Source organism: Sapajus apella, unplaced genomic scaffold (genome assembly GCF_009761245.1).
Source record: "Sapajus apella isolate SASKATOON/1434 unplaced genomic scaffold, GSC_monkey_1.0 scaffold137, whole genome shotgun sequence".
In the NCBI taxonomy this organism is placed as follows: domain Eukaryota; kingdom Metazoa; phylum Chordata; class Mammalia; order Primates; family Cebidae; genus Sapajus; species Sapajus apella.
In genome coordinates, this window is record NW_022437077.1 from 651,413 (window position 1) to 679,395 (window position 27,983).

Sequence of the window (27,983 nt, forward strand, 5' to 3'; positions counted from 1 at the left end):
ATGGATTCGACTTAAATGTAAGATCCAAAACGATTATAAGAAAACAGGCAAAATGCCATAGCATCAGACTAAGCAATGACTTTTTGCATATGACCCCCAAAACACGGCAGCAAAAGTGAAAATAGACAAATGGAATTGCATCAAACTAAAACGATTCTGCATAGTCAATAAAAAAAAAAAAGAGTGAAAAGACAAGCTATAGAATGGGCAAAAAATTTTGTAAACCATACATATGATAAAGGGTTAATATCCAAATATATAAGGAACTCAATCCAATAGTAAGAAAGCACAAAGCCTGAATTAAAAATGGGCAAAAGATCCAAAGAGATATTTCTCAAAAGAAGACATTAAATGGACAAATATATTTTTAAAAATGTTTAACATCACTAATCATCAGAGAAATGCAAATTAAACCCGCAATGAGATATCACCTCAGACCTGTTAGAATGGCTGTTATTAAACATATGAAAGATAAAAAGTGTTGGCAGGGATGTGGAGAAAAGGGAACTGTTGCACTGCTGATAGGAATGTAAATTAGTACAGACATTATGGAAAACAGTATGGAGGTTCTTCAAAAAATTAAAAATAGAACTACCTTATGATCCAGCAACCCTACTACTGGATACATAACCAAAGGAAACAAAATCAGTATATTGAAGAGATAGCTGCATTCCTCTGTTAATTGCAGCATCATTCGCAATAGCCAAGTCATAGACTCAATCTAAGTGTTCATCAACGAATGAATGGATAGAAATGTGGTACATATATACACAATGGAATACTATTCACCTTTAAAAAGTAACGAAATGAGGCTGGGCGCGGTGGCTCATGCCTATAATCCCAGCATTTTGGGAGGCCCAGGAGGGTGGATCACCTGAAGTCAGCAGTTCGAGATCAGCGCGACGAACATATAGAAACCCCGTCTCTACTAAAAATACAAAATTAGCCAGCGTGACCAACATGGAGAAACCCCATCTCTACTAAAAATACAAAATTAGCATGCACCTGTAATCCCAGCTACCCAGGAGGCTGGGGCAGGAGAATCTTTTGAACCAGGGAGGCAGAGGTTGCGGTGGGCTAAGATCATGCGATTGCACTCCAGCTTGGGCAACAAGAGTGAAACGCGGTCTCAAAAAAAAAAAAAAAAAAAAGAAAAAGAAAAAGAAAAGAAAAGAAAAACGTTGTCGTTTACAGCAACATACATGGAACTGGAACTGGAGGACATTGTGTTAAAGGAAATAAGCCAGCCACAGAAAGACAAATATCTCATGATCTCACTTACATAAGGAAGGTAAAAAAACTGAACTCACAAACTTTCAGTTAGACAAGAGGAATACATTCATGAGATCTATTGAACATGGTGACTGTAGATAATAACAATGTGTTGTATTCTTGAAAAAATGCCAAGATAATAGCCCCAAAATGATCAGTATGTGAGGTAATATTAACTAGCTGGATTTAGCCATTACACAATATATACATATTCCAAAACTATTTACGATACTTACCATATTTAATTTTCCCTATGTATCGCTTCATTTGGCTGTTCATTTTTATCTCTTATACTATCTTTTATAATAAACTGGTAATAGTAAGTAAAATGTTTTCCTGAAAATCAACAAACTGGAAACAACTGTTTAGCAGCAAGAAACTACCTGACCAGGTAGAAGGACGTGGTAGCTCTGTGTGTACTGAAATAGAATGTAGTCCGAGATAAATTGTCTAGGAAAATGAAAAGCAAGTTGCAAAAGAACCCACAGTATGATGTCATTTATATTGGAAAAAACGCCACAACTATGTGTGAGTGTGCACATTGAATAAAAGAAAAGTCTGGAAAGAAACTAACGGCCAGAGGCGTCACAGATTGCAAGGGGAGAGGCAGGTTTTGATGTGTGTGCGCGTGTGCAAAGTTCTGTATTGTAAGAATTTGCTACGGCCTGTATTAGCTTTACAACGAAACAGGTAGAAACCGAAAAGTTAAATTACTCCCAATTCAGTTTAGGTTCTGTCTCCGGAAAATTTTCCTGGATTCCCCAGCCCCCACTCCCCGCCCCATCCCACCACCCCCATTGCCCTCTCTGAGTCTCCATTTTCTTTTCCGTAAGAAGGGTTTTCATCATTTAACCTTATTTCTTCTGAATGCACTAAATGGTAGTTAACCTACCACTTAAGACGATGTCGGAAACATGGTTCATTGTCTTGATCCGCGCGACTCTGACTAGTTTGAGTACATTTTGGGGAAAATTTAGGAGTCAGGGGAAGAGGAGTTCCAAAAACAAACTACTAGGGGGTGCAGCTGTCCAGGAAGACTCCTGAAAAGAGCAAAGAGCTTCCGACGTTTTTCTCGACAGGCGCCGAAGTTTTCCGGAAAGAGACAACCAGCTTGGAGGTGGGCCCCAAAGCCGGCTGCGAGAGTCACCGAAGATTTCCGGAGAGAGCCGAGGAGTGGGGAAGGGCCGCTTTCCGAGAGTTGCCGAACGCTACGGAGATAACGGAAGAGTTGGAAGGCGGGGCCGCAAGAGCCATTCCTGCAGGGAACCCAAGGCTTCAGAGTCTAAAAGTTGAAAGGCGTAACCACTCACAGGCCGGAAGTTTCCGGGGTAGACGCATTCGGGTAGCAGAAGAAGTCCGAGGATTTCCGAAGCGAGCCGAGGCATCGCGATCGTTTTCAGGGACAGCTGATCGGTCGGAGCTGTTTCGCGGCCCACAGTCATGGCGGCACCCAGAGCTGCTGTGCCGGACGGTGGCGAGGAACCAGCGCCGGAGGCTGAGGCTCTGGCCGCGGCCCGGGAGCGGAGCAGCCGCTTCTTGAGCGGCCTGGAGCTGGTGAAGCAGGGCGCCGAGGCGCGCGTGTTCCGCGGCCGCTTCCAGGGCCGCGCGGCGGTGGTGAAGCACCGCTTTCCCAAGGGTTACCGGCACCCGGCGCTGGAGGCACGGCTTGGCAGGCGGCGGACGGTGCAGGAGGCCCGGGCGCTCCTCCGCTGCCGCCGCGCGGGTAAGGTGGGCCCGGATCGCGGCGTGGGTGGCCCCGGGGCTCTGGGCCTTGGATGGGTGAGGGACTTTCCTGCTCTCCGAGCCTCGATTTGCCTCAGCTTCTCCTTATGTGCCTTCTGCCGTGGCCTGCCTTTCGGAAATGTTATTCTTTCATCCCTTTCTTCGTGAAGTCTTAAGAAACCACGTGGCCTTGCAGGGTCAAGCGTTTGTCCTGGGCCGTTCTGCTTGGCTCAGATCTGGGCTCTGTCATTATTGCTCAACGTTGAACATGTTTAACTTCTCTGAGCCTTGGTTTCCCTATTTGACTGGTTTCAATTTTCGATCATTATCTATTCACTTACTAGTCTTAAGAAACAGATGTAATTACAAGTATTTGCCCTGGAGCCAGGCTCTTTGGGTTGATATACTAACTATGCTGCTTCTTATGTAGCCTTTCAACAAGTTATTTAGCCTCTCAACCTCATTTTTCTCACCTGTGAAATGGGAGCCATAGTAGCAGTATCCATGTCATAGGGATGTTGTGACCATTAGAGAAGGTATATGTGCCATGTATTATGTTCGAATGTGTGCCTGGCACATAGTGCTCAATAAATGCTGGACTTCATTAAGTTGCCTATTTATTTTTTCATTAAACATCATTGTACGCCAGCACCATAAACCTTGTCCTCAGATGGGAGATTGACACTCAAGAGAGAAGTAACTTGCCCAAGGTTGCACAGCTACTAAGTGGCCGGTCCAGGCCCTCAGGTCCGTGTGCCTCTGACTCAGAAGCACTGGCTTTTCACTTTTACACTTTTTGCCTTTCTTTCTTTTATCGGTATTTTTTAGACAGCGGTGGGCACCAGAACATTGTTAAGTGCTGGGAGATCAGGGGGAGGGGAGCCGAGAAATTCATTAGCCAACAAGCAGGCACATGCTGCCCTTGTAAAGACTTAAGATTTCATGAAGTTATTTGTGTGTTCATATTTCCGTTTTCGGCCTCTTATGATATGTTAAGCAGGGATTGTATTATAACTGCCTTGTTTATTGCTATATCCCCATTGATTTATCTCTAAGTTTCTAGAAAAGTATACTGAGCCTGGTTGACTTTCGGTAAAGATTCGTTGAGTTTATTGGTGCTATTGTTCTATGTTATAGCAGCAGAAACTGAAGCTTAGAGAAGTTAATGCAACTTTAAGATTAGACAACTAATAAGAAAAGGAGATGGGATTTGAACACTGTCCTCTCTGAAGATAAACCTCGAAGTCAGCCACTGCTTGGCCTCCTGTTTGTGACCTCATCAGTAGAACCTGCCCTGACTGGGCTGTGCCTTGCTCTTTGTTTTTGTTTTTGGTTTTTGAGACAGTGTCTCGCTCTGTCACCAAGGCTGGAGTGGTGCAGTGGCGTGATCTTGGCTCACTGCAACTTCTACGCCCTGGGTCAAGCTATTCTCCTGCCTCAGCCTCCCAAGTAGCTGGTACTACAAGCTACTTGTATTTTTGTATTTTTAGTAGAGATGGGGTTTTACCATGTTTGCCAGGCTGGTCTCGAACTTCTTACCTCAAGTGATCCTCTTGCCTCAGCCTCCCAAAGTGCTGGGATTACAGGCATGAGCCACTGCACCTGGCCTTTGTTTTGTTTTTTCAGGGAGAGAGTGTGATAAATGAAGTTCAGTGAGAAAGGGTGGTTTGGAAGGGAGGAGGAAGCTTTTGCCTCCTCAACTTAGCTGTGGGGTGGTCCCAGGCATAGTCCTGCAGAGGGCATGAGCAGGGGAATATTCCAGATGAGTTAAGTTGTACCATTTCATGCAGCATTCCTAAATCATCCTGAAATAAGTAGATATAGTTGGAAAAACTGGCTTAATCTTTGAAAATTAAGTTTACCATTAAAAAAGAAAATCCAACCCAATAACCACTTACGTCTTGATTTCAGGAATATCTGCCCCAGTTGTCTTTTTTGTGGACTATGCTTCCAACTGCTTATATATGGAAGAGATTGAAGGCTCGGTGACTGTTCGAGATTATATTCAGTCCACTATGGAGACTGAAAAAACTCCCCAGAGTCTCTCCAACTTAGCCAAGGCAATTGGGCAGGTTTTGGCTCGAATGCATGACGAAGACCTCATTCATGGTGATCTCACCACTTCCAACATGCTCCTGAAACCCCCCCCGGAACAGCTGAACATTGTGCTGATAGACTTTGGGCTGAGTTTCATTTCAGCACTTCCAGAGGATAAGGGAGTAGACCTCTATGTCCTGGAGAAGGCCTTCCTCAGTACCCATCCCAACACTGAAACTGTGTTTGAAACCTTTCTGAAGAGCTACTCCACCTCCTCCAAAAAGGCCAGGCCAGTGCTAAAAAAATTAGATGAAGTACGCCTGAGAGGACGAAAGAGGTCCATGGTTGGGTAGAAGAATGTGTCTGACAACCACACACAGTGAAGCTGTTTTTTCAAAGTACATTTGAAGAAATGCTGCGAGTAAGAGAGTAGATCTAAGTAAAGGTGTTAAGATATTTTTAAGTGGTGTGTGATCGTGCCTGGTGTGTCATCATCTGCACTAGTGGAGCTTTCTATGTATCTAAGACACGTTCTAGGTGGAATTGGGTATTTAAAAGTAAATCTGGGACAGGCTTTCTCCCAGGTTGTGACTTGTAAATCTCAGGTACATGGGTGGAGCATTGAACCACATGAGAACTTCATTCTCTTTTTAGTCCCTGTGAGACAAGGGTGAAGTCTCAGTTGCTGATAGTATGTCTTTATCAGCCCCATAACCTAATGTTTTTTTGTTGCACATGATATATTTATCTTGAAACCAGTTTAATGGGAATACAACTAGAATTTTTTAAAATGAAGTAGAATTACAGAATAGACAATATCAGCGTATTGTTTTATGAAACTTTCTCATGTGAGACAAGGCTATGTACTGAGTTTTGATGTCAAATATATTTCTCTTTCAGGGTCATAATCAAAAAATGAAAACTCTGTTTAACTCCGATTTCTCTCGTAAAAAAGCAGACTTACAACTTTCAGGCAACTGAGATTCATGTTAACATTGTTTTTATTGCTCTGTATTTTTGTGGTTACCTTCTAAGTAAGACAAGTGATTGATATAAAATTCCTTTTAAGTTTATACAGGTAAGCAAACTGAGTTGATTTCTATCACAGGCAATAAGTAGGTAGAGCCAAAATGGTAAAGTGACTCATGAAGACTGAAGTTTGATGAAGTCTGGCCTAAGGCACAGGTAAACTGAGTGTGGATTTAGAAGTACTAGGAGCTAGCTTTTAACCTTGCGCAGCCTCAATTTCTTTCCCCAGAAGAAGCCATGTGTGGGTGAGGAGGGAAGGGAGGTATAAAATACCTGTCTTCCTTGTAAACTCCATTCAACAAACATATTTTTAGTGCTTTCTCTGTTCCTTGGCACCATATTGGGGATGGGATACAGTGGTGAGCCAGGCAGACACAGCGCCTATTCTTTTGTAAGAAAATTTATTTTTATAAAAACATAAAGTATACAGTATGATGTTTTCATATACATTATGAAATGATTACTACAGCTGAGCTACTTAACACCCATCGCCTCACATAGTTACTGTCTTGTTTCTTACTATGGACATTTACAGCTGTGCATTTCCCTCCACACACTGCTTTCATCACACGCTATCGGTTTTGGTATTTTGTGCTTTTGTTTTCATTCATCTCAATGTATTTTCTAATTTCTCTTGTGATTTCTTCTTTGACTCCTTGATTCTTTAGAAATCTGTATTTCCACACACTTATGAATGTTCCAGTTTTTCTTTTGTTACTCATTCCTAGCTTCATTCCATTGTGTTCAGAGATGATACAGTCCGTGCCTGTTCACGTGAAGCAAACATTCTGTAATGGTGGGACCAGTACCATGTCTGTTTCATTCATCACAGTCAGCACGCCCCAAATGCCAAACACGGAGTGGATGGCTGGGAATGAGGGAAAACTTCCCTTCCGGGGTAGTTGTCACTAGCAGAGAGGAAAACTAATATTGCCTGCTTACTGCATGTCAGGCATTTGGGCTAGGAATTTTTACACTGGATCTAAAATAACTCTTAAGTTAGGCATTGTCCCCATTTTATAGATGGAGAAACTGATCCCAAAAGGTGGGAACTTGTCCAAGACATCACAGGTAGCAAGAGGCACTTTTACCTGGCTCCAAATCTGTATTCTTTCCACTGACAAACGAGATATGGGATATGGTGCTTCTTTATAGCACTGTAATAAGTATTGGCATATAACATTATTTTTTAGGAACTCCCAGGGCCAGAGGAGCTGACAAGTTTTTCAATTAATATTCCCAACATGACTGAGATGGCTCATTCCTCAGTTTCCTCACATGTACTATAAGGCTAGTACCTGCTTTGTGCTTTTGTGCATTAAGTCAACAAATCCCTTAGCTGATACGGTTTGGCTGTGTCCCCACCCAAATCTCATCTTGAATTGTAGTTTCCATAATCCCCAGAGGGACCCTGTGGGAGGTAATTTGATCCTGGGGGCTGTTCTCGTGATAGTGAGTTCTCACAGGAGCTGATGGTTTTATAAGGGGCTTTTCTCTTGTTCAGTACTTCTTCCTGCCGCCATATGAAAAAAGGGGAGTTTTTGGCTCCCCTTTGGCCATGATTGTAAGTTTCCTGAGCATCCCCAGCCATGCTGAACTGTAATTAAATTTCTCCTTTATAAATTACCCAGCCTTGGGTATGACTTTATTAGCAGCGTGAGAATGGACGAATAAGTACTAGGTGCCAGGCACTGGAGATTGCTATAATAGAGGGGAACATAAGACAGTTTCAGACAGCGGTGAGTGACGATGTGAAGGAAAACCTGAAAACACAGGAGATGACGGGAGCATATCCCAGGCAGGCTGTGGCGCATAAAGTTGGTGAAGAAGGAACATCCCCAACGGCAAGGCGGATGTGGCCGGCATCAGCGAGCAAGGAGCAGAACCTGAGATGGGAGAGGCAGAGCCAGATCCTGAAGGGCCCTGTAACAAGGTTGCATTGGTTGCTGGCAGAAAACCTAGAGGGCAAGAGTGGAAGCAGGAAACCTGGAAGTGAGAAGGCAACTAAAAGCAGCTGGACCCGTGAAAACATTAGCCAGGGTAGAAGCCATGGTGAGCATGCGCCAACTGGTTGGCACAGGACCAGGCAGCCATCGAGGCAGGAAGAATGATGGAGGAGCAGCCTTGTCTGGGGTAACACCGGAGGTTTCTTGTCTCATGGTCACAGAGGTCAAGGATGTGGACCCACAAAGAGTGAGGTTAAGAACAGAAATTTAATAGGTGAAAGAAAGAGAATAGCTCTCTGCTACAAGAAGGGTCCTGGAAAAATGGGTTGCTGGATCTGCAGTGAAATGCAGGGGTCTTTATAGATGAGCTGGTGAGGAGGTGGTGTCTGATCTACAGAGGGCATGAAAAACTGGTTGGACCAGGTGTGCCATTTGCATAGCGTATGAATCTCGGTGCCCCCACCGCAATCTTTTGTGCATGCGAGTTCTCTGTCTGGGCTGTGCCATGTCGCCCACTTCTTTATGACTGTACACTTGGTGAAAGAAAAGGGAAGATGGAGCCTCCGTGCTGGACATGCCGGGCTCCCAGGCATCCCTTTTCTGTTGGCACAGCTACCAGCATTCCCCTGTGCAGGCGTCCAGCTTCCTTATCTATGTTTGCAGCTGGATTTTTCAGGCTGCTCTTTGTTAGAAAATGAATGATTTCTGGGGCTGCTTTTTGTTAGAAGGGAAATTCTGCCGAGGATTCTTTTGCCCTCAATATCCGCCTAAATAATTTCTTTCTGCCTCCTGTGTCAGTGGCCAGTGGTGGTGGGGGTAGCTGCAGCTGTCAGAAAACAGTCATGATCTTTGCAAGTATCGAGATTGGAGACTGGAGAAACTTCACAAATGCCCCCAGGAGAATTGTCCATCTGTGCACTTAGCCCACAGTGGGAAATAAAGGGTTAACAAACGTTCCTATGTGAACAGTGGATTTCTTCCCTAGTTCAATCTTACAGATGGCTAAGGAGCCCTCTGCACTTTCAGATCCCTTGACGTCCACGGGGGAGCAGCAGGTGCTTTACAGAGCTGAGCCAACACATCAGCAGTTTTGTGTGAATCCCCACCTGAACCCAGCCAGGTGAGGATTATAAGCTCCATTTTACAGTGGAGGAAACCTTCGGCAACGGGAAATAACCTGTTCTAGGGTGTTAGTGACAGAGCTGGGATTCAGCCCATGCTTTTAACAGCAGCTGACTTTATTATAGAGTGACTACGTTCTTTGCATGTATTAACCCATTTTACAGAAGATGCAAATGAGACACAAGAGAAATTAAGCCTTGCCCCAGGCCACTCAGTGAATGGCAGAGCCAGGGAAATGTGGTATGACACTGAGATGCGACCAACACTTGACACAGGCCCACATTCCTGGAACATTTAAAAGTGCTTCTGGGCCCAGTCCATGGGGCCAAGAGAGGTAGTTCCAGAGCAGAGCTGCTTTAAAGCTGGCGTAGTAAGTGCGCCAGACAAGCGGTGTTCTTATTGTTGGATGGGCTGAGCTGACCACGCCCACACCTCGTGCTACCTTAGGGGTTGGGAACACCTGCGTTAGTGAAGGCATGCAGGGCATAATCTCTGATTTAACTGAGAGAGTCAACCATATTCCTGGCCCTGCTTCCAATAAAACTTTATTTACAAATCAGACAGCCTGTGGGCCATAGTTTGCCAATTTGATATTTAAAACCATCCCATTAAGATATTTGTCTTGATTATTGAGTTTTTTTGGTGCCCCCTTAAATTCGTGCCTCACTTGCTTCACTCTAGTCCTAACCCAGCTGTCACTGACTGCCAGAACCCTGATGGAGGAGCCCGTGTTCTTACAAGTGTCTGCACCTGCTGTGGTTTGAATGCGTCCAAATTTCAGGTGTTGGAAACTTAATGCCCAATGTAGCAGTATGGAAAGATGGAGCCTTTAAGAGGTGATTGGATCCTGAGGGCTCTGCCCTCATGGTGGATTAATCCACGTGTGGATTCATAGATTAATGGGTATTATGAAAGCAGGACTGGCGGCTTTATAAGAGGAAGAGGGACCTGAGCTAGCACGCCCACCATCCTTGCTTTGTGATGCCATGTGCTGCCTCGGGTCTCCGTAGAATCCCCAACTTCAAGAAGGCTGTCACCAGATGTGCCCCCTTGACCTCGTACTCCTCCATAACAGTAAGGAATAAACTCCTTTTCTTTATAAATTACCCAGTTTAAAGTATTCTTTTAAGAGCAATAGAAAGCAACTGAATGCAGCCCTAACCTCTTGGGGAGCTAGGAGTCTCCCCTTGGGTCCTTAATTCTAGGCACCGCAATTTCAAAGGACTGTGCACTTTTCTGCCACCAGGGGTCATAATTTACTGTCATTCTCGGTGCCGACAAGTAAAGAAACCTCCCTTCTCTTTCTTCTCTTCCTCCTCCCTCCTTCCGCTTTCTTCCTCCCTTTCTTTTCTCCCCTACTCCTTCCTCTACTTCCATCTTTTCTTCCCAAGTCCCTGCCTTCCTTCCTCCCCTCCCTCCCTCCCTTCCTTGAACGTGTTCATTTATTCACTCAACACCCCCTTAGCTGAGCACCTATATGTAGCAGGCACTGTGCTAATTGTGCACCATGTAGTGATCGAGACGGACGTAAGGATATTTAGTTCCTTCCGGTCTTAATGTTTCATCCATTCTCTCTTCACTCACTCCTTTACTGGGTATTTAGTGAGCACATGGGCTGTGTCTGGCTCTTCCGAAAAAGCTGCAGCGGTGGTGACAAGGTCCAGCTGCCGCCTGGGAGCCCCTGGCCTCTGTCCTGGCCCCTTCGTTCTTTGTCACTCAGCAGCCCAGGGAACCCTTTTAAAGCCAGAACGTGCCACTTCTCTATTCACAAGTATGCTGGCTTCCCAGCCCATGTCTCCTTGTTTACCAGGTGCATGGCCTGGGATCCCTTCCTTGTACCTCTCTGAGCCTCAGTGTCCTCATCTGAAAAATGGGCTCACAATGGTGCTGCATGGTGGAGTTACTGTGAGTATTGTCACTGGTCAGGATCCCCGGGAAGCAGCCTCTGAGATGCAGCTGAGCTGCAGGGTGTTTGTGAAGGCTGGCCCTTGGGATCAACTCCACAGCATGGAGGAAGCAGGAGAGGGGGAGGGAGAAGTGGAACTGAGACCTAGCAGCAGCTACAGCCAATCCCGTGGGAGCTCTGCGGCTGGAATGGCTCTTCAGAGATGTCGCAAGATGGCCTGAGATGGCCAGGACTTTGCAATCTCACATTGTGCAGTCATTGGGTGGTAACCCCTGGAAGGGACCGAGCTCAGGCAAGGCCACTCTCCGCCCACTGTGAGGTGATCCGTGGAGGGGCTGAACACAGAAGCTGACTGCAGACCACTCTCCCTGCCACTGGGGCAATCAGTCCTTCCTTGAAGGGGTCTGGGTCGCACATCCACGTCCACCACAAGCATTCATATGAAGAAGTGCGTGGAGAACTTGGAGCACAGGGCATGGCACGTGGTGACAGTGAGCAATGTTGTTATGATGTCATTTAGGTGGCTACTGTTCTTAGAGAACAACCAACAGGCGATTGTAATACAGCTTCATGTGTTCCCCTTATAAGCCAAGGGTCGACGAGATGCACTCTCCCGCATCACCAGGCTGCCATTCCAAAGCTTCTGAATCAAAGGTCTGAGACTGCCCTGAGAATCTGCATTTCTAACAAGCTCCCAGATGATGCTGAGGCTGCTGTTCTGAGTACTCCTACCTGAAGGAAAATCAAAGTATATTATCAGAAAAATAGGAAATGGATGCCCGAGAGGGCAAGAAACAACATATCCACCTGCCATACCCATTTTACAGACGGGGAGTAGTGGCTCAGAGGTGCTAAGCAACTTTCCCAGAGTCATCAGCCTGGAAATGGTAGAGTTTGTGCCAGGCATTATTGCCTACCAAAAGTCACCCTCCTTTTTTTTCTTTCTTTTTTTTCTTTTTTTTTTTGAGACAGAGTCTCGCTCTGTCACCCAGGCTAGAGTACAGTGGTGTTAGCTCACTGCAATGTCTACCTCCTAGGTTCAAGCGATTCTCCTGCCTCAGCCTTCCAGGTAGCTGGGATTACAGGCACATGCCACCATGCCTGGCTAATTTTTGTAATTTTTAGTAGAGACAGGGTTTCACCATGTTGGACAGGCTGGTCTCGAACTCCTGACCTCAAGTGATCCACCCACCTTGGCCTCCCAAAGTGCTGGGATTACAGGCATGAGCCACGGCACCTGGCCTACCCTCCTTATTCCTTTTGGACAGAACCCCAGTTAGTCTAGATATTAGTTAGGTGAAGACAGCTTCATCTCAGGAGAGAGGTCAGATTGGTCCCTGATTAGAAAGGGACATGTGTATTAGGCTGTTTGCATTGCTATAAAGAAACACCTGAGGCTGGGTAAATTACAGAGAAAAGGGGTTTAATTGGCTGATAGTTCTGCAGGCTGTCCAAGCATGGCTCCAGCCTCTGCTTCTGATGAGGGCCTCAGGAAGCTTCCAATCATGGCGGAAGGTAAAGGGAGGGCAGACAGTGTCACATGGCAAGAGCAGGAAAAAGAGAGAGAAGGGGGGGGAGCCAGATTCCTTTAAACAATCAGCTCTCTTGTGAACTAACAGAGCCAGAGCTCACTCAGAGGTTACCACGGAGAGGGCACCAAGCCATTCACGAGGGATCTGCCCCCGTGATCCAGCACCTCCCACCAGCCCCACCTCCTGCACTGGAGGTCACATTTCAACCTGAGATTTGAAGAGGACAAACCTCCTAACCATATCAGCATGCGATCCTTTTCTGACCAATAAGATACAAGAGCAAATTTGTGAAGATTGCTTCTGCAGAAGATTTTGCTTCTCCTAGAAGGTGAGGAGGTGTAAGAACTCTGTCCCTCCCTGACACCAGCACATCGCCATCAACAATTTCTGCTTTTCATTGCAATGGCGATAACGAGGTTCAGCAGCCATCTGGAGACCATGAGGCCACCCCTGACAGTGAAGAGTCAGTGAGAGGAAGATGATGAGGTAGAGGAGTGGGCAGAGTGTGAGTCTTCCCTTAGTGACCTCAGACCTCGCTTTCTGTACTTATTACATGGACAGGCAAATATCTCCAATGCTGAAGCCACTGCAAATCAGGTTTTCCATCACTTGAAGCCAAAATTATTCCTAAGCAACACAGACAGTGATCTCAGGTCCCCAAAGCCATATTTGTTCATAGCATCTTGCTGCCTTTCATGGTCAGGTTGGGGCCTCTCTATCTAGATCAAAGTCAAGGAGACGGACTGACTCCAGCCCCTTCTTGCCAAGGCCTGGGAGGTGGGAACCCCACACTGAGTCCCAGCCTACTCAAGGCCTGGCCAAAGTCTGCCACCAATTCCCTCTGTGAGTTTGGGGAAAATTATAGACTTCCCCGTGCCTCAGTTTCTGCATTTGTAAAGTAGAGGGTTTGATCTAGATCCAGTGAGTTGCTATAACTGTAGGCAGTTTTGTTGGGTCCACATAATGCTTGCTTTTTAGTTGCCGATGTTAAACAATTGGGATGGTTTCATATGCAAAAATCCAGACATCAGGCTTCTCTGGAAGCATCATCAGGAGATCTGGCCACACTGGGACCCTGTTCTAACTCCTCTTTTTAGAGGGGCCTGTGCTTTCCAGTTTGCTCCAGTCTCCACTGCCCCCATTGCTCCTTGGCTCTGAGTCACTGTTTATCACACGCTGGTCCCATTGGACTTCTTATAGAGGTAAGAGGAGCGTGAGCTATGTCTTACCCCTCCTGTTACTTTTTCCTGAGAGCATTTGAATTTGCAGCCTTTAGATAAGACAGCTTGTATCTTCCCCAGGGGTCTTACAGGCATCTCAAAACTCAACATGTCCCCAAACAAACCCCTAGTTTCACCTTTGGTCTCTGCCCTCACCACAAACTTTTGTCTTAGTAAATGGCAGCCCCAGGAATCCACAGATTCACCCCAAACCTGCAGGCTCTCTTCAACTCCCATCTTTCACCAGCTCCCCTTGATCCCATTCAGTCCAGCAGCAGATCCAGCCAGAGTCACTTTCAAAATATAATTAAAAAGTGGGGAGAGCGGCTGCCCTTGGAGGAGGGGCAGTGATTTGGAGGGGGCTTCTGGGGACTTCGGGGGGGAGGGACAAGTTCTAATTCTTGAGTTTGATGCTGGTTATGTGGGTGGATTGGGTTTGTAAATAACTTCATCAAACTGCGGCATGTTTATGTGTGTGCTTTTCAGTATTTATGTTTCACTTCAATAAAAAGCTGATAAGGCTGGGCGTGGTGGCTCACACCTGTAATCCCAGCACTTTGGAGGCCGAGGTGGGCGGATCACCTGAGGTCAGGAGTTTGAGACCAGACTGGCCGACATGGTGAAACCCTGTTTCTACTAAAAACACAAAAATTAGCTGGGTGTGTTGGCGGGTACCTGTAGTCCCAGCTACTCAGGAGGCTGAGGCAAGAGAATCGCTTGAACCCAGTAGGCAGAGGTTGCAGTGAGCCGAGATCATGCCACTGCACTCCAGCCTGGGTGACAGAGCGAGACTCTGTTAAAAAAAAAAAAAAAAAAGTGCTGATGAATTTGGACCTGCAATCTGTTCCCCTCCTGGCCACCCTGGCGTAGGCCATGTGACCATGTGATCTTTTCCCTGAACCCCGGCAGTGGCCCCTCATGGTTCTCCCCACTTCTGCCCTCATCCCCACTGTTTCCACATAGCCCGGGAACTCTATTAAACCTCAGTTCAGATCTGCTGGGCAAGGTGGTGCGTGCCCATAGTGCCAGCCACTGGGGAGGCTGAGGCGGGAAGGATCACTTGAGCCCAGGAGTTCAAGGTTGCAGTGAGCTGTGATTGAACCACTGCACTCCAGCCTGGATGACACAGTGAGGGCCTGTCTCTAAAAAGAAACAAAACAAAACTAAAAAATAATAATAAATTTAAAAAACTAAAAAAAAAAGGAAAAACCACTCTTGGGGTCCCCACCTCACCCGGGGGAGAAGATCAATAGCTCAACCTCCCCCCACCTACCCCAGCACTCCTGGTTCTGACCCCCCTGCTGTTCTTCTCCCCATGTTCCCCTGGGTAAGCCACACTGGGCTCCTTGCTGTCCTTCCAACATGCCAGCCTCGGCGCATCTCAGGCCTTCGTAGCGCTGTTCCCTTTCCCTGAAACACTGTTCCCACTGATCATCACATGGCTGCCTCCTCATTTCCTTCAGGTCTCTACCAAATGCCACTTTGTCTGGGCACCCTCACCCCAGCCCCATCGGCTGCCCAGCTTCATTCCTCTCCAGCACATCATGGCCCCCGACAGCCTCTATATTCACTTGTTCATTTGTTTGCTGTCTGTGGCCCCCTGTAGAACCTGGGCTCTGGGCAGGGAGCTCTGTTTGGTTCACTGCTCTAGTCCTAGTTTGCACCGTGGTGCCTGGGATTTAGTAGGTGCTCCTTAGATATTTTGAATTGAATTGAATTCTCTCTTCCAAACCTAGCCTGCTTGTTGGAAAGAAAATCAAGGATCCATGTGAGCCTTCCTCTGATTCCTCCCACTGCCCCAAACACACACACACACACACACACACACAAGCGTGTGCACACACACACACACAAACACACACACGCATGCCCCGCCTACCCACTGTCTTCCCTGCTGGAGGCAAAACAGAGTATGTTTCTGGCCTGAGGTTTGGAACAAAAAACAGAACACTAGGTGTCTGCTGCCAATCAAAGGCCTGTTCATGTTTGTCAACCTCGACCCTCTGTCCAGGACGGAGGAGGCCTGAGGATGACCCAGAACCCGGGGTTAGCCATAGCTCCACACCAGGAGGGCCCAGGCCTGCCCCCTTTCCCACAGTGAGGAAAGGCCCCACAAGGTCAAACTGCTTGACTTCCCCTCCAGGAGAAAGAAGCGGGGTCTAATCCCCACTCCAGTCTGAGGGCTCTCTCCTGGGACCTGCATCAAAGCCAATATTGTTCTTGGAGCTGCAGAGACCTCAGACCAAATGTCACACTGAGAAATGTTGACAGGGTTTGGGGGTCAGGGTGCGGAGGTGGAGGGGAGGGGAACTGAAAGTCCCTTCTGTGGAGGGAAGAATGAAATTTGGTGCCAAGATTCCCCTCGTACTCTCTCCTACTGCCTACCTTATTTTTCTTCATAGCACCAAGGTCCACGTGACACGCTGGGCATTTCACACATGCATCTTATCAGAGCTACTAAAATGAAAGCTCTGTGAGAGCAAAACCGGTGTCTGCTTTGATCACTGTTGTGTCCCCAGCACCCAGAATAATGCCTGGTACACAATAGGTGCTCAATTAATCCTTGTGGCATGAACAATGGTCATGATTTTGACTGATGTTCCTAACAATAAAACCCAGTAATATAGAGCGCGTTTCATCCTTCGATATTTATTGCTCCTCTCCATGTTCCAGGCACTGGGAGTGTGGAAGAGGGCGATTGACGCTCCCTTGTTCCCCTGGAGTTCAATCTAGTAGTGAACACTTTCAGACAACAAATCATGCTATGAAGGAATAACTCAGGGGGATTTTGTACAGGGTGAGTGACGTGGACTTGAAGAAGGCTGCATTTCATTAGATCAGGAGGTTGGGGGTGGGAGACCCTCTGAGGAGGTGACATTTGAGTTGAGGACTGAGTGAGGAGAAGGAACCAGTCACTGTGATGGTGGCGGGAGCTTGGGGAGGATGCACAAGGAGATCCAGGCAGACTGAACGTTTTTAAAAGCAGAGAACTTGGATTTATGCTCAAGAAGCAGAAAGAAGGCTGCAAAGAGGAAAGCCCCCAGCAATGAAGGGGAGGGAGGGAGGGTTGAAAGACCAGGCAGGACCTGATCGTTCATGTAAATGCCTAGCACTGTGCTTGGCACACAGCCAGCCACCATAACTGGGCTGATGACCATAGTTAATATATTTATTCATACCTCACATAGCTTGTTATTTCCCAATTAGAAATCATACTTCCCTGTAATTAGGGGTTGATAGGTACCTGGTTCTGTGCTAAACGACTAAAGGAAAAGCACTTCTGGTGGGAGGTCAGCAAATGTTGGACTTTGCACATCAATTCAATTCAACCCAACTCATATTGATTTCCCACCCATGTGCCAGGCAGTGGAGAGACAGCTGTGTCTGAGCAGGCATGGCCTCTGCCTACAGGAAGCTCAAAGCCATGCTTTCTTTCTCTTCACATGAGTTGGCTTGAAGTCTGATGGAAGGACGCCTGGACTGGGTACTGGCCATAATTCAGACCCTGACTCTCTGGGTGGTATTGGAACAGACACTGTGACCCTCTGTTTGTTGACCTATTAAGTTGGATAGGTGTATCAGATTGGATGACTACAAAAAATCCCCTCCAGCTAGTGGGAGTCATAGACACGCATGGCTCAGATTCCCCTTCAAACTGGGACTCTCAGCCCAGCCGTTATTAGCTCCTTTGGTAACTGCCTCAGTTGTCAAGTTAAAGTCATACTCTCCTCAGGGAGGCCCTCAGCCCATAGGCTTGTTGAGCAAGATGAGGGTACAAGTATCTACCCACCTGGTGCAGGACTCCTCCAATGGGTGAGCTTTGCCTGGGGCTCTCCATTGTGCTGGCAGAGACTTTGTCCTGCCTGAATGCTGCCTGGTGGCTCCCTTTGCCCAATCCTGCTTCTCCCTGTTCCTTTTCCTTTTCACAGGTGTTATTCCCAATAAATCTTAGGCAGTCCTAACCCCCTGTTTCCTAGAGAACCCACACTGTGATATGGTTCTACATCTGAATTCTGTCTTATTCACCTTTTTTTTTTTTAAGTGAGTAGTATGGACATATAGTATAACATTCAAAGAGTTGAAAAACACTGTGTTGTAGGTTGGGTTTTCCAGGATTTGGAGACTAGTGTGTAGGAAATTTTTTAGGGCATGCCTTTGGGATCCACACCTGTGTAAGGCAAGGGAGGGAAACAAAGGTATGGTGAAGGGAGATGTTGAGCTGAAATGCAGCCTTGACAGAGCCCTTGGGCAATTGCATGAGTTCTTTGAAGGGGGATGGCCCCTCAAAGTTGTCTCAAGTTGGGGTGAGGAGGCTGGGCATTCCTGTTTCAGTCAGTAACTGGATGCCAGCCACTCTGGGAAGGACACATGACCTTGGCTAAAGTGGCACTGTTTGCTGAGGCAATCATCAAATGGGCTCATAGCTGAGGCTTGACTGCTGGAAGCATTCCAAGCAGATGGAGTTTTTAATTCCTAAAGGGGCATTGGGCAGTGCATTCCAACATTCATAACAGAGTATGATGTGCAAATAAGTCTTCTGCTTGCTCATGTCCCCAAAATAACAACTTCAGTCACACCTAACTGAAAACAGACACATAAGGCTCAACATATTAGGCTTTCTACTGCCTTGTAAACAAAGTACAGAGGTGGTTCCATGAATTCATGAAGGATCCCAACTCCCATCTTTCTGCTTTTCTATCCTTATGTATACCTTTCATTCTTAAGGTCGGTTTGTACTTATTTCTCTCTCAAATCATCTCACAACTTGCAACAACATTAATTTTGTTATTTCTCATAATTCCATGATTGACTGGGCTCAGTTGGGTGGTTCTTCTGCTCCACATGGTGCAGCTGAGATCACTTAGGGGGTTACATTTAGTGGGAGCTCTGCTGGGGCTGAAACATCTAAAATAGCTTCCTGTCTTTCAGGGTTCCTCTCTATAGAGTCATTAATCATTTGGTAGTCTAGTCCGTGCTTCTTTATGGTGTGACATTGGCTGCCAAGAGGGAGTGATTAAAGAAGACAATCCTTAATGTGCAAATGGTTATTAAGCCTTTTTTTGCATGACATTTGCTGATGTTTCATTGGCCAAAGCAAGTTACACGGCCAAGCTCAGAGTCACTGTGGGAGGGAACTACATAGGGGTGTGAATACCAGGAGGCATGGGTCTGTGGAGGGCACCAGTATAACACATGCCTTACACTTCCTGATTTACAATGCTGCTGGAGCTTAAGCCATGAGTCAGGAAGAAAGAAGGGAGAGGAAAGAATAAAGGGTATGCTTCTTTAAAGACACGGTCTTAAATGTCCCACATAACAACTTCTATTAACTTCTCATTGGCCAGATCTTAATCACATAGATACCCCAACTGTAGGGGAGCCTGAGGATTGTTTTTAAAGCTGGCCATGTATTCCAGGGAAGTGGCACCAAGGACCAAGGGAAGCTGCATATGGGTGGTCCCTGCTACACCAGCATCCCAAGCTTCCTAGTGCACCTTCTAGGAGACAAGCCAGGTAACCAATTTTTTATTTATCCTTCTGTATTATTGGTAATGCATGTAATTTTTTTTTTTACACACTGGCCAGCATAAAGTTTTTTAAATGTATTTCTATATAGATCTTAACTTACAATGGGGTTACCCCTCAATAAACCCATTGTAAGTTGAAAATATCCTAAGTTAAAAATGTACTTAATACTCCCAATAAATCCATTGTAAAGTTGAAAAATTCTAAATCTAACCATCAAAAATCAGGAAGCGTCTGTATCATGTTCTTAGCACAGTGCTTGGAAAACAATTTCATAAATTGTAGGTATCGTTCCTCAAAAAATGGTATTTATTATTATACAAATAGTAGTACAATGAAATCATGGGTGCCTTGAGTCACATTCTCTAGTTTGCCTTGGATGCCAGTGGTCAGACCCACCCAGCTCATGTGGTCTCTTGCCAACAGCTCCCATCAACCTGGGTTTTTTCCAACTTTGCCCTAAGGTGGGCAAGATGGTAGGCTTGGGAACAGTCTAGTTGAGGGTGAGCAACACAGACTTTGGAGTCAGAAGACCCATCTCTGAGTTTCAGTCCCTTCCTCTGTAATGAAGGTAACCACACCCATCTGGAAGGGTGGTTGTAAAACTAAAACGAGAAAAGCTGAAGAAGCATTGCGCATAGTGTCTGGTGCATAGTAGGTGCTCAATAAATGGTATGGGATGCCTCTTCACCCGTCTCTCTGACAATCTTTAAAAGTAAGTTAAGTGGGTGGGGGGTAAGAGGATGGAACACAAGATTTCTCCTTTAGCTGAAGTGTGTCTCTGGATTTCAGGCCATGTGTTACATTTCTTCACTCAATATACATAATAACCTCCTGATCTTCTGATGGCTCCAACAAGAAAAAAAATCTCAGCATTTGTGTGGGAATATGGGAATAGCAGTGTGTATCATTGGAATTTCAATTCTGTCATGTACCAGCTGTGTGACCTGTGACAAATGTCTTAATCCCTCTGGGTCTCAGTTTCCTCATCTGTCCAATGGACATACCTAGTAAGGAATGAAAATTAATGTTGGTCAAGCCATCCATTGACTGTGGAAGTTCCTTAAGAATTCCCTTCCACAGTCTACTCAACAGTATATCTCAACAGTAGGCTTAAAATATTCAGTAAAACATGCTGTAAAGAGATGTACTGTCATCTAGACTTTGTTGCTCCATTTATAGAGCACAAGCAGCATAGATTTAGCATAATTCTTATGGGCCTTAAGATTTTCAGAATGGTAAATGAGCATAGTTTCAACTTAGAGTTAACAGCTGCATTAGGCCCTAACCAGAGAGTCAACTTGTCCTTTGAAGCTTTGAAGCCAGGCATTGACTTCTCCCTGGCTATGAAAGTCCTCAATGGCATGTTCTTCCAATAGAAAAGAATTTCATCTATGTTGAAAATCTGTTGTTTAGTGTAGCCACCCTCCTCAGTGACCTTAGCTTCATCTTCTGATTAAGTTGGTGCAGCTTCTACATCATCACTTACTGCTTCACTTTGCACTTCTGTGTTACACAGATGGCTTCTTTCCTTAAACCTCGTGAACTGTGCTCACTTCAAACTTCTTCTGCAGCTTCCTCACCTCTCTCAGTCTTCAAAGAATTAACGAGAGTCAGGGTCTTGCTCTGGATTAGGCTTTGGCTTGGGAACGTTGTGGCCGGTTTGATCTTCTATGTTAGACTACTAAAACTTTCTACATATCACCATCAGGCTGTTTTGCTTTCTTATTATCCATGTGTTCACTGGAGTACCACTTTTAATATCCTTCCAGAACTGTTCCTTTACACTCACAAGTTGGCTAACTGGCACAAGAGGCCTAGTTTTTGGCCTGTGTTGGCTTTCGACATGCCTTTCTCATTAAGTGTAATCATTTCTAGCTTTTGATTTAAAGTGAAAGATGTATGACTCTTTCTTTCACTTGAACACTTTGAGGCCATGAAGGATTCCTAGTTGGACTAATTTCAGTAGTATTGTGTCTCAGGGAATAGGGAAGCCTGAGGAGAGGGAGAGACATTGGGGAACAGCCAGTCTTTGGAGCAATCAGAACACACACAACATCTATCCACTAAGTTTGCCATCTTATATGGGCACAGTTCACCTCAAAGCAATGACAATAGTAACATCAAAGATCACTGATCACAGATCACCATAATAGATATAACAATAATTAAAAAGTTTGAAATTGTGCAAGAATTTCCAAAACATGACCTAGAAACATAAAGTGAGCACATGCTGTTAGAAAAATGATGCCAAGAGAATTGCTCACTGCAGGGTTGCCAGAAAAATGCAGTATCTGTAAAGCACAATGAGACGAGCTATGCCTGTACACATTATAGTTCTCATTTCAGATGAGGAAACTCAGTCCGAGTGAAGCCTCCTGCCCAGCAGCAAGCAAGTGGCCCAGCCAGAATGTGAATGTAGCTTTGTCTAATGCAGGGATGACAGACTCACACAGGTCATGCAAATGGATTTTTAAAGGATGGAATGAGTTAAGGCAGGTGAGCGGAGCCTGGCAAATAGTAAGCGTGGCATATGCGCTTGCTAATATTAATATTATGATGACAACGACCTTTGAACCACCAGATTGAAACCTCTGCTCTAACACCAAATTTTGCACTCTTAATCTCTTAGCTGGTTCTGGAACAGGGAATTCCACCCAGGGCCACCGGGAAAATATGCCGTGGTCCCAGCTGCCTCCACTCAGCCTTTGGGGTATGGACCAGAGTTCCTTGGATGCCAATGAGTCCAATTCTCTTGAAGTAGCTTTTCCGGTTTGGAGTACCCCATCCTCCCATGCCCAGACCTTGAAGGTCCAAAGTGCTCCCTGGGGGCCTTGTCCCTCATACACTGTTGCCTGGAGCCTTTGATGAAGCCGGCTATTGGACTGACTCAGGATCAAGTCCCAGCCTGAAAGGTCATGGAAGACAGTTTCATCATAGCTTGGAATGGGTCCATTGGGAAATAACTGGCCCTCAGGGTTTATAGGAACGGCATCAGCATGATCTGGGTGGGAGGCGAGTGCTACACCTCTTCTTGGGTCTTTCTCTTGCTATCTCTTGGCCTCCCAAATTTCAGATTTTGTCATCAAATTTTTGGAATTTTGCCATTGCCGTGTGCTCCGGCACTCTGAGTTACTTGGCATTTTTCTTTGAGTTGCTTTACATTGTAAACTTAAATAGATTTAAGTTAAAAGGAGAGCCTTTTAGAAAAAGTTGTAGGCTTTAATAAAAAAACAAAAATCACAGCCAGGTGTGGTGGCTTATGTCTGTAATCTCAACACTTTGAGAGGCCAAGGCAGGAGGATCACTTGAGCCCAGGAGTTTGAGGCCAGACTGGGCAACATAGCAGGACCCTATCTCTACAAAAAATAAAAGAAATTAGGCAGGCATGGTGGTGCGTGCCTGTAGTTCCAGCTACTCAGGATGCTGAAGTGGGAAGATTGCTTAAGCCAGAGAAGTCAGGCTGCAGTGAGCTGTGATCAGGCGACTGCACTCCAGCCTGGGTAACAGAGCGAGGCCCTGTGTGGAAGCAACAACAACAACAACAACAAACAAACACACAAACAAAACCAACAAAGCCAAAACCAAAACCAAAAAGCACTGTCCTTAAGAAGTCAAAAGTTATTATAGGAATAAATTAAATAAAAATAAAATAATATTGTCCGGTTCAGAAAGAGGCCACTGTTTCTGACTCCAAACCCCTTCTCTGTCTGTTACAAAGGAAGGTTTATAGGTGATGAGGTCTTTTTTTTTTTGAGATGAAGTTTTTCTCTTCTTGTCCAAACTGGAGTGCAATGGTGCTCCCAGGTTCAAGTGATTCTCCTGCCTCAACCTCCCAAGTAGCTGGGATTACAAGCGCATGCCCCCACGCCTGGCTTTTTTTTTTTTTTTTTTTTTTGGTATTTTTAGTAGAAATGGGGTTTCGCCATGTTAGCCAGGCTGGTCTTGAACTCCTGACCTCAGGCGATCCTCCTATCTTGGCTTCCCAAAGTGCTGGGATTACAGGTGTGAGACACCGCGTCTGGCCGGCGATGAGGTCTTAAAAAGATGCTGACACCCAGCTGAGACTCTCTCCATGGTATAATGAGGAGTTAAAGAAAAGCGACACAGGATAACTTGCACTTTCTGTGATTCAGTGTTATTTAAATGCCCGACGTGAATTTATCTGTGTTTCCTCACTGGTACGCCTCTCACACTTTGAGAAATATTCCACCATCTCATATTTGATCCCAGTACCAGTTCCTCTCTCATAGCCTCATCAGACTTTCCACAAGACCTGCCAGCTCTGCTGGCAAAGTACATCCAGCATGGAATCCTTTCTACCGCCTCTGCTCTTACTACTCTGGTCCAAGCCACCATCATCTTAGCCTGAGGTATCTTTGAAATAAAAAGCACACGCACGAGGATGGCTATCATAAGAAAGGCAAATAATAACAAGTGTTGGGAAGCTGTAGAGAAACTGGACCCCTCTTACACTGCTGGCGGGATTGTGAAATAGTGCAGACACCCTGGAAAACAGCCTGGCAGTTCCTCAAACAAAAGCACTCTAACAAAACGTTAGACACAGAGTTACCTTATGATCCAGAAATTCCACTCATAGGTAGGTACCTAAAAGAAATATAAACATGTCCAAAAACTTGTACACTAATGGTCAGGGCGGCGTTATTCATCATAGCTAGAAAGTTCAAACAGTCCAAATGTGTCTTAACTGATGAATGAGTCATAAAGTAGGGTACATCTATACAATGAAATATTACTCAGCAATAAAAAGAAATGTAGTGCCAATGCATGCTATGACATAGATGAATCTTGAAAGCATTATGTTAAGTAAGAGAAGCCAGACACAAAAGGACCGCATAGTATATGACTCCATTTATATGAAATGTCCAGGATAGGCGAGTCTATATAGACAGAAAGTATCTTAGTAGTTGCCTGGGACTGGTGAGGTTGCAGGGGGGTGGGGAGTGACTGTTAATGGGCATGAGGTTTCCTTTTGGGGTGATGAAAATGTTGTAAATTGATTGTAATAATGGTTGCATTGTGAGTGTCCTATAAAACCATTAAATTACATATACTTTAAAAAAATATTTTTTATTTTCGAGACAGGGTCTCGCTCTATTGCTCAGGCTGCAGTATAGTGGTGCAAACACCATTCACTGCAGCCTTGACGTCCTCCTGTCTGAGCCTTCCGAGTAGCTGGGAATACAGGCACATGCCACCATGCCTCGCTAATTGGCATATTGACTTTTAAATAGGTGAATTATATGCTCTGTGAACTATATCTCATTAACACTGACTTTTTTAAAAAAAATGAAAGCAGAATATGCCACTCTGCTTAAATCTCTATAATGGCTGCTCTTGTCGCTGAGTGTGAAAGTCCTTACGTGGGCTTTTGGGATCCTGCTTTGAGTCCTTGCTGGCTGTCTGTGACCCTGTCTCTGCACTCCGGTTCCTTGATGATGCTAAGAACTGCCATGTTGGCTGCTGCCTTAGAGCCATTGCATTGGACTTCTCCTTCCTAGAATGCTTCCTTTGCATACCCAGAAGTTCACTTGTTCAGTTTCTTTAGGTCTCGGTTTAACTTAGGGTCCTCTTGTTGGACATCTTCCCTGACCACCTTGCCTACAACAGCACCTCCAACGCATCGCTGTCTACTTCCCTGTGCTGCTTCCTGTGTTTTCTCCCCAGACTTGTCATATCTTCATCTTTTGATTATACTCAAAAATGAGTAAAATACATTTTACTCATTTGTTTGTTTATTATTTGCACCTGTCATCATGTAAGTTTCATGAGGTCAGGGATTTTAGTTTTTTAGACTTATTCATTACTATATATACAGCCTGGTATAAAAATAAAAAAACATGATGAAAGGTATGTCTGATTAATCCCAAGTTTACTAACGAGCAAAACCAAGTCTGGTAGGTATTCAAATATTATTAATAGTTAAGTAAACACTGACAAGGCACCTAGCATAGACCATGCCCAGGTCCCAGAGGTGCTGGGTGTCAAGATTCTGTACTAACTTAGGAGGGTTGCAAGACCTAGGTTGAAGCCTTTTAGATGTGATGTGATAAAAAGCAAATTCACATTTCCCAGCTTTCACCAGAATCTGGCAAAGGATGAATTAGATTTTTAGGGACAGTGGTTCTCAATCCAAGCTACACATTAGAATCTGCTGGGAGCTTGAAAAAAAAAATCCTGATGCCCAAGCCACACCCTAGACAACGAAATCAGACTCTCTGAGGATGGAGCATCAGCACTTTTAATGCTCCTCAGGTGATTCCGATGTGCAGCCAGGGCTGAGAACCACTGTGCTAGAAGTTTAGAGAAGGGCGGGTAGCACCCTTGTTATCCGAGGGGAATGAGTGTTGGGAAACAGTCTCCTGACCGAACACACTCAAAGTGTCGACAACTCCTTTAATATGAATACTTTCGGCAGTTTGAATCACGGTGCGACGGAGGAGTAGGTGGTGGGATCTCGCCGTGGGTCTGATTAGCTCTTTCTCCGCCTTGCTGGCTTGAGCTTCAGCAGAATTCGAAATGGCTGGAGGTAAGGCTGGGAAGGACTCCGGAAAGGCCAAGACAAAGGCGGTTTCTCGCTCACAGAGAGCCGGCTTGCAGTTCCCAGTGGGCCGTATTCATCGACACCTGAAATCCAGGACGACCAGCCATGGACGTGCGGGCGCGACTGCCGCTGTGTACAGCGCAGCCATTCTGGAGTACCTGACTGCAGAGATGCTGGAACTGGCAGGAAATGCATCAAAAGACTTAAAGGTAAAGGTATGACCCCTCGTCACTTGCAACTTGCTATTCGTGGAGATGAAGAGTTGGATTCTCTCATCAAGGCTACAATGGCTGGTGGTGGTGTCATTCCACATATCCACAAATCTCTGATTGGGAAGAAAGGACAACAGAAGACCGTCTAAAGGATGCCTGGATTCCTTGTCATCTCAGGACTCGAAATACTCTAACAGCTGTCCAGGGTTGGTGATTCCAGTGGACTGTATCTCTGTGAAAAACACAATTTTGCCTTTTGGTAATTCTATTTGAGCAAGTTGGAAGTTCAATTAGCTTTCCAACCAACCTAATTTCTGCATTCGAGTCTTAACCATATTTAAGTGTTACTGTGGTTTCAAAAAAGCTATTGATTCTGAAGTAGTGGGTTTTGATTGAGTTGACTGTTTTTAAAAAACTGTTTGGATTTTAATTGTGATGCAGAAGTTATAGTGACAAACATTTGGTTTTGTACAGACATTATTTCCACTCTGGTGGATAAGCTCAATAAAGGTCATATCCCCCCCCCAAAAAAAATATTTTAAATTTAAAAAATTAAAAAAAAATAGATTAAATTCTCTTGAACAATATAAACTGCAATTATAAATCTTAGTAAAGCCTTTTTTTTTTTTCTTTGAGATAGGGTCTTGATCTGTCACCCAGGCTGGAGTGTAGTAATTATAGCTCACTGCAGCCTTCACCTCCGGGGCTTAATCAATCCTTGCACTTCAGCCTCTCGAGTAGCTGAGACTACAGGCATGCACCACCATGCCCTGCTAATTTTTGTGGTTTCTTTGTACAGACAGGTCTTGCTATGTTGCCCAGGCTGGTCTCAAACTCCTGAGATCAAATGATCCTCCTGCCTCAGCCTCCCAGAGTGCTGAAATTACAGGCGTGAGCCACTGCACCCAGGTGAGCTGATCCTTTTTTATTTTATTTTTAAAAGAGAGGTGGTATCTCAGTATGTTGCCCAGATTGGTATCAAACTCCTTGTCTCAATCAGCTCTTCTACCTCGGGCTCCCAAACTGCTGGGATTACAGGTGCAAGCCACCATCGCCGGCCTCCGAGCAGATTATTTTGAATGGTTCAAGCATATTAAACAGCAGACCAAATGTACACAACTTCTTTGCTGATAAGACTTATAAATTCTTATCTTTACGCCAAGGTCAGTTATAAAAGTGCTGAACTCATAGAATTTACTTTGTTTTTTATTTATATTTTCAGGACTTTGCAAGGTTCTAATTTTTACCTCTCCTAGATACAACAACAAAGAAAAAAATCTTCATGGGCATTTTGGTAATCTCACCCAGACTCAAAAGCAAAGGAGTGCTGTCTCAAACATGCTATGTCTATAGGAGCTGAGTTACCAACTGGCTGACTTCTGATCAGAACATTTTGGATCTTGTCGTATATTTCAAGATGATTCAGGTCCATCTTGAATGATCCAGAGTGTTTGAGCAGTGTGCTTAGTTCCTTTCTGTAATATAATTTTCCCCTGCTATAGCAGGGGCTTACTTCCTTTTTGTAATATCATTTTCCTCTGCTATATCAGGTGCCCATAAGTCTCTATATTCTATGAAGCTTAATCTTGAAAGACTTGAGCTCCCCCCGACAAAGGAAATATTCTTTAAGTTTCGTGTGGTAGGCAGGAGTGACCCAATGGTCCTGGTATTTTGATAGACTGCAACAATGTCTGATGGCATTATTAGAAACATGTTTTTGAAAGAGTTCCATTTCTGGTTCTACTATAGAAAATGATGAGACTGTTGCTCCCACTCTAACACCACCCCATCAAAATAGGCTGTATTAGCTATAAGATCATAGTTTTAAAAACTTAATGGAAAGCTGAGGACACAAAGAAACCTAAAGGAGCTAAACTCCAAGAGGAAGTGCCAG

The 27,983-nt window shown here is 45.1% G+C and overlaps 1 protein-coding gene and 1 pseudogene across 4 annotated transcripts; both read left to right on the forward strand.

Annotated features, from left to right (window-relative positions):
* The first annotated feature begins 1,876 nt into the window (after positions 1-1,876).
* On the forward strand, positions 1,877-22,601 carry TP53RK (TP53 regulating kinase). Of its 3 annotated transcripts, XM_032263664.1 has the most exons (4): positions 1,877-2,995; positions 4,906-5,345; positions 19,204-19,300; positions 21,945-22,601. In XM_032263664.1, the coding sequence occupies exons 1-4, from the start codon at positions 2,713-2,715 to the stop codon at positions 22,178-22,180; spliced, it is 1,056 nt and encodes a 351-aa protein (XP_032119555.1). In that variant the 5' UTR covers positions 1,877-2,712; the 3' UTR covers positions 22,181-22,601. The 3 variants fall into 3 exon arrangements, with proteins under 3 accessions (XP_032119555.1, XP_032119557.1, XP_032119556.1); XM_032263666.1 differs by lacking the exons at positions 19,204-19,300; positions 21,945-22,601 and adding an exon at positions 9,033-10,232; XM_032263665.1 differs by lacking the exons at positions 19,204-19,300; positions 21,945-22,601 and having other exon boundaries at positions 4,906-10,232.
* A 2,446-nt stretch (positions 22,602-25,047) lies between these two features.
* On the forward strand, positions 25,048-26,609 carry LOC116540246 (annotated as a pseudogene). Its single transcript, XR_004264362.1, has one exon. The product of XR_004264362.1 is annotated as a histone H2A.Z pseudogene (transcript).
* The last annotated feature ends 1,374 nt before the right edge of the window (positions 26,610-27,983 follow it).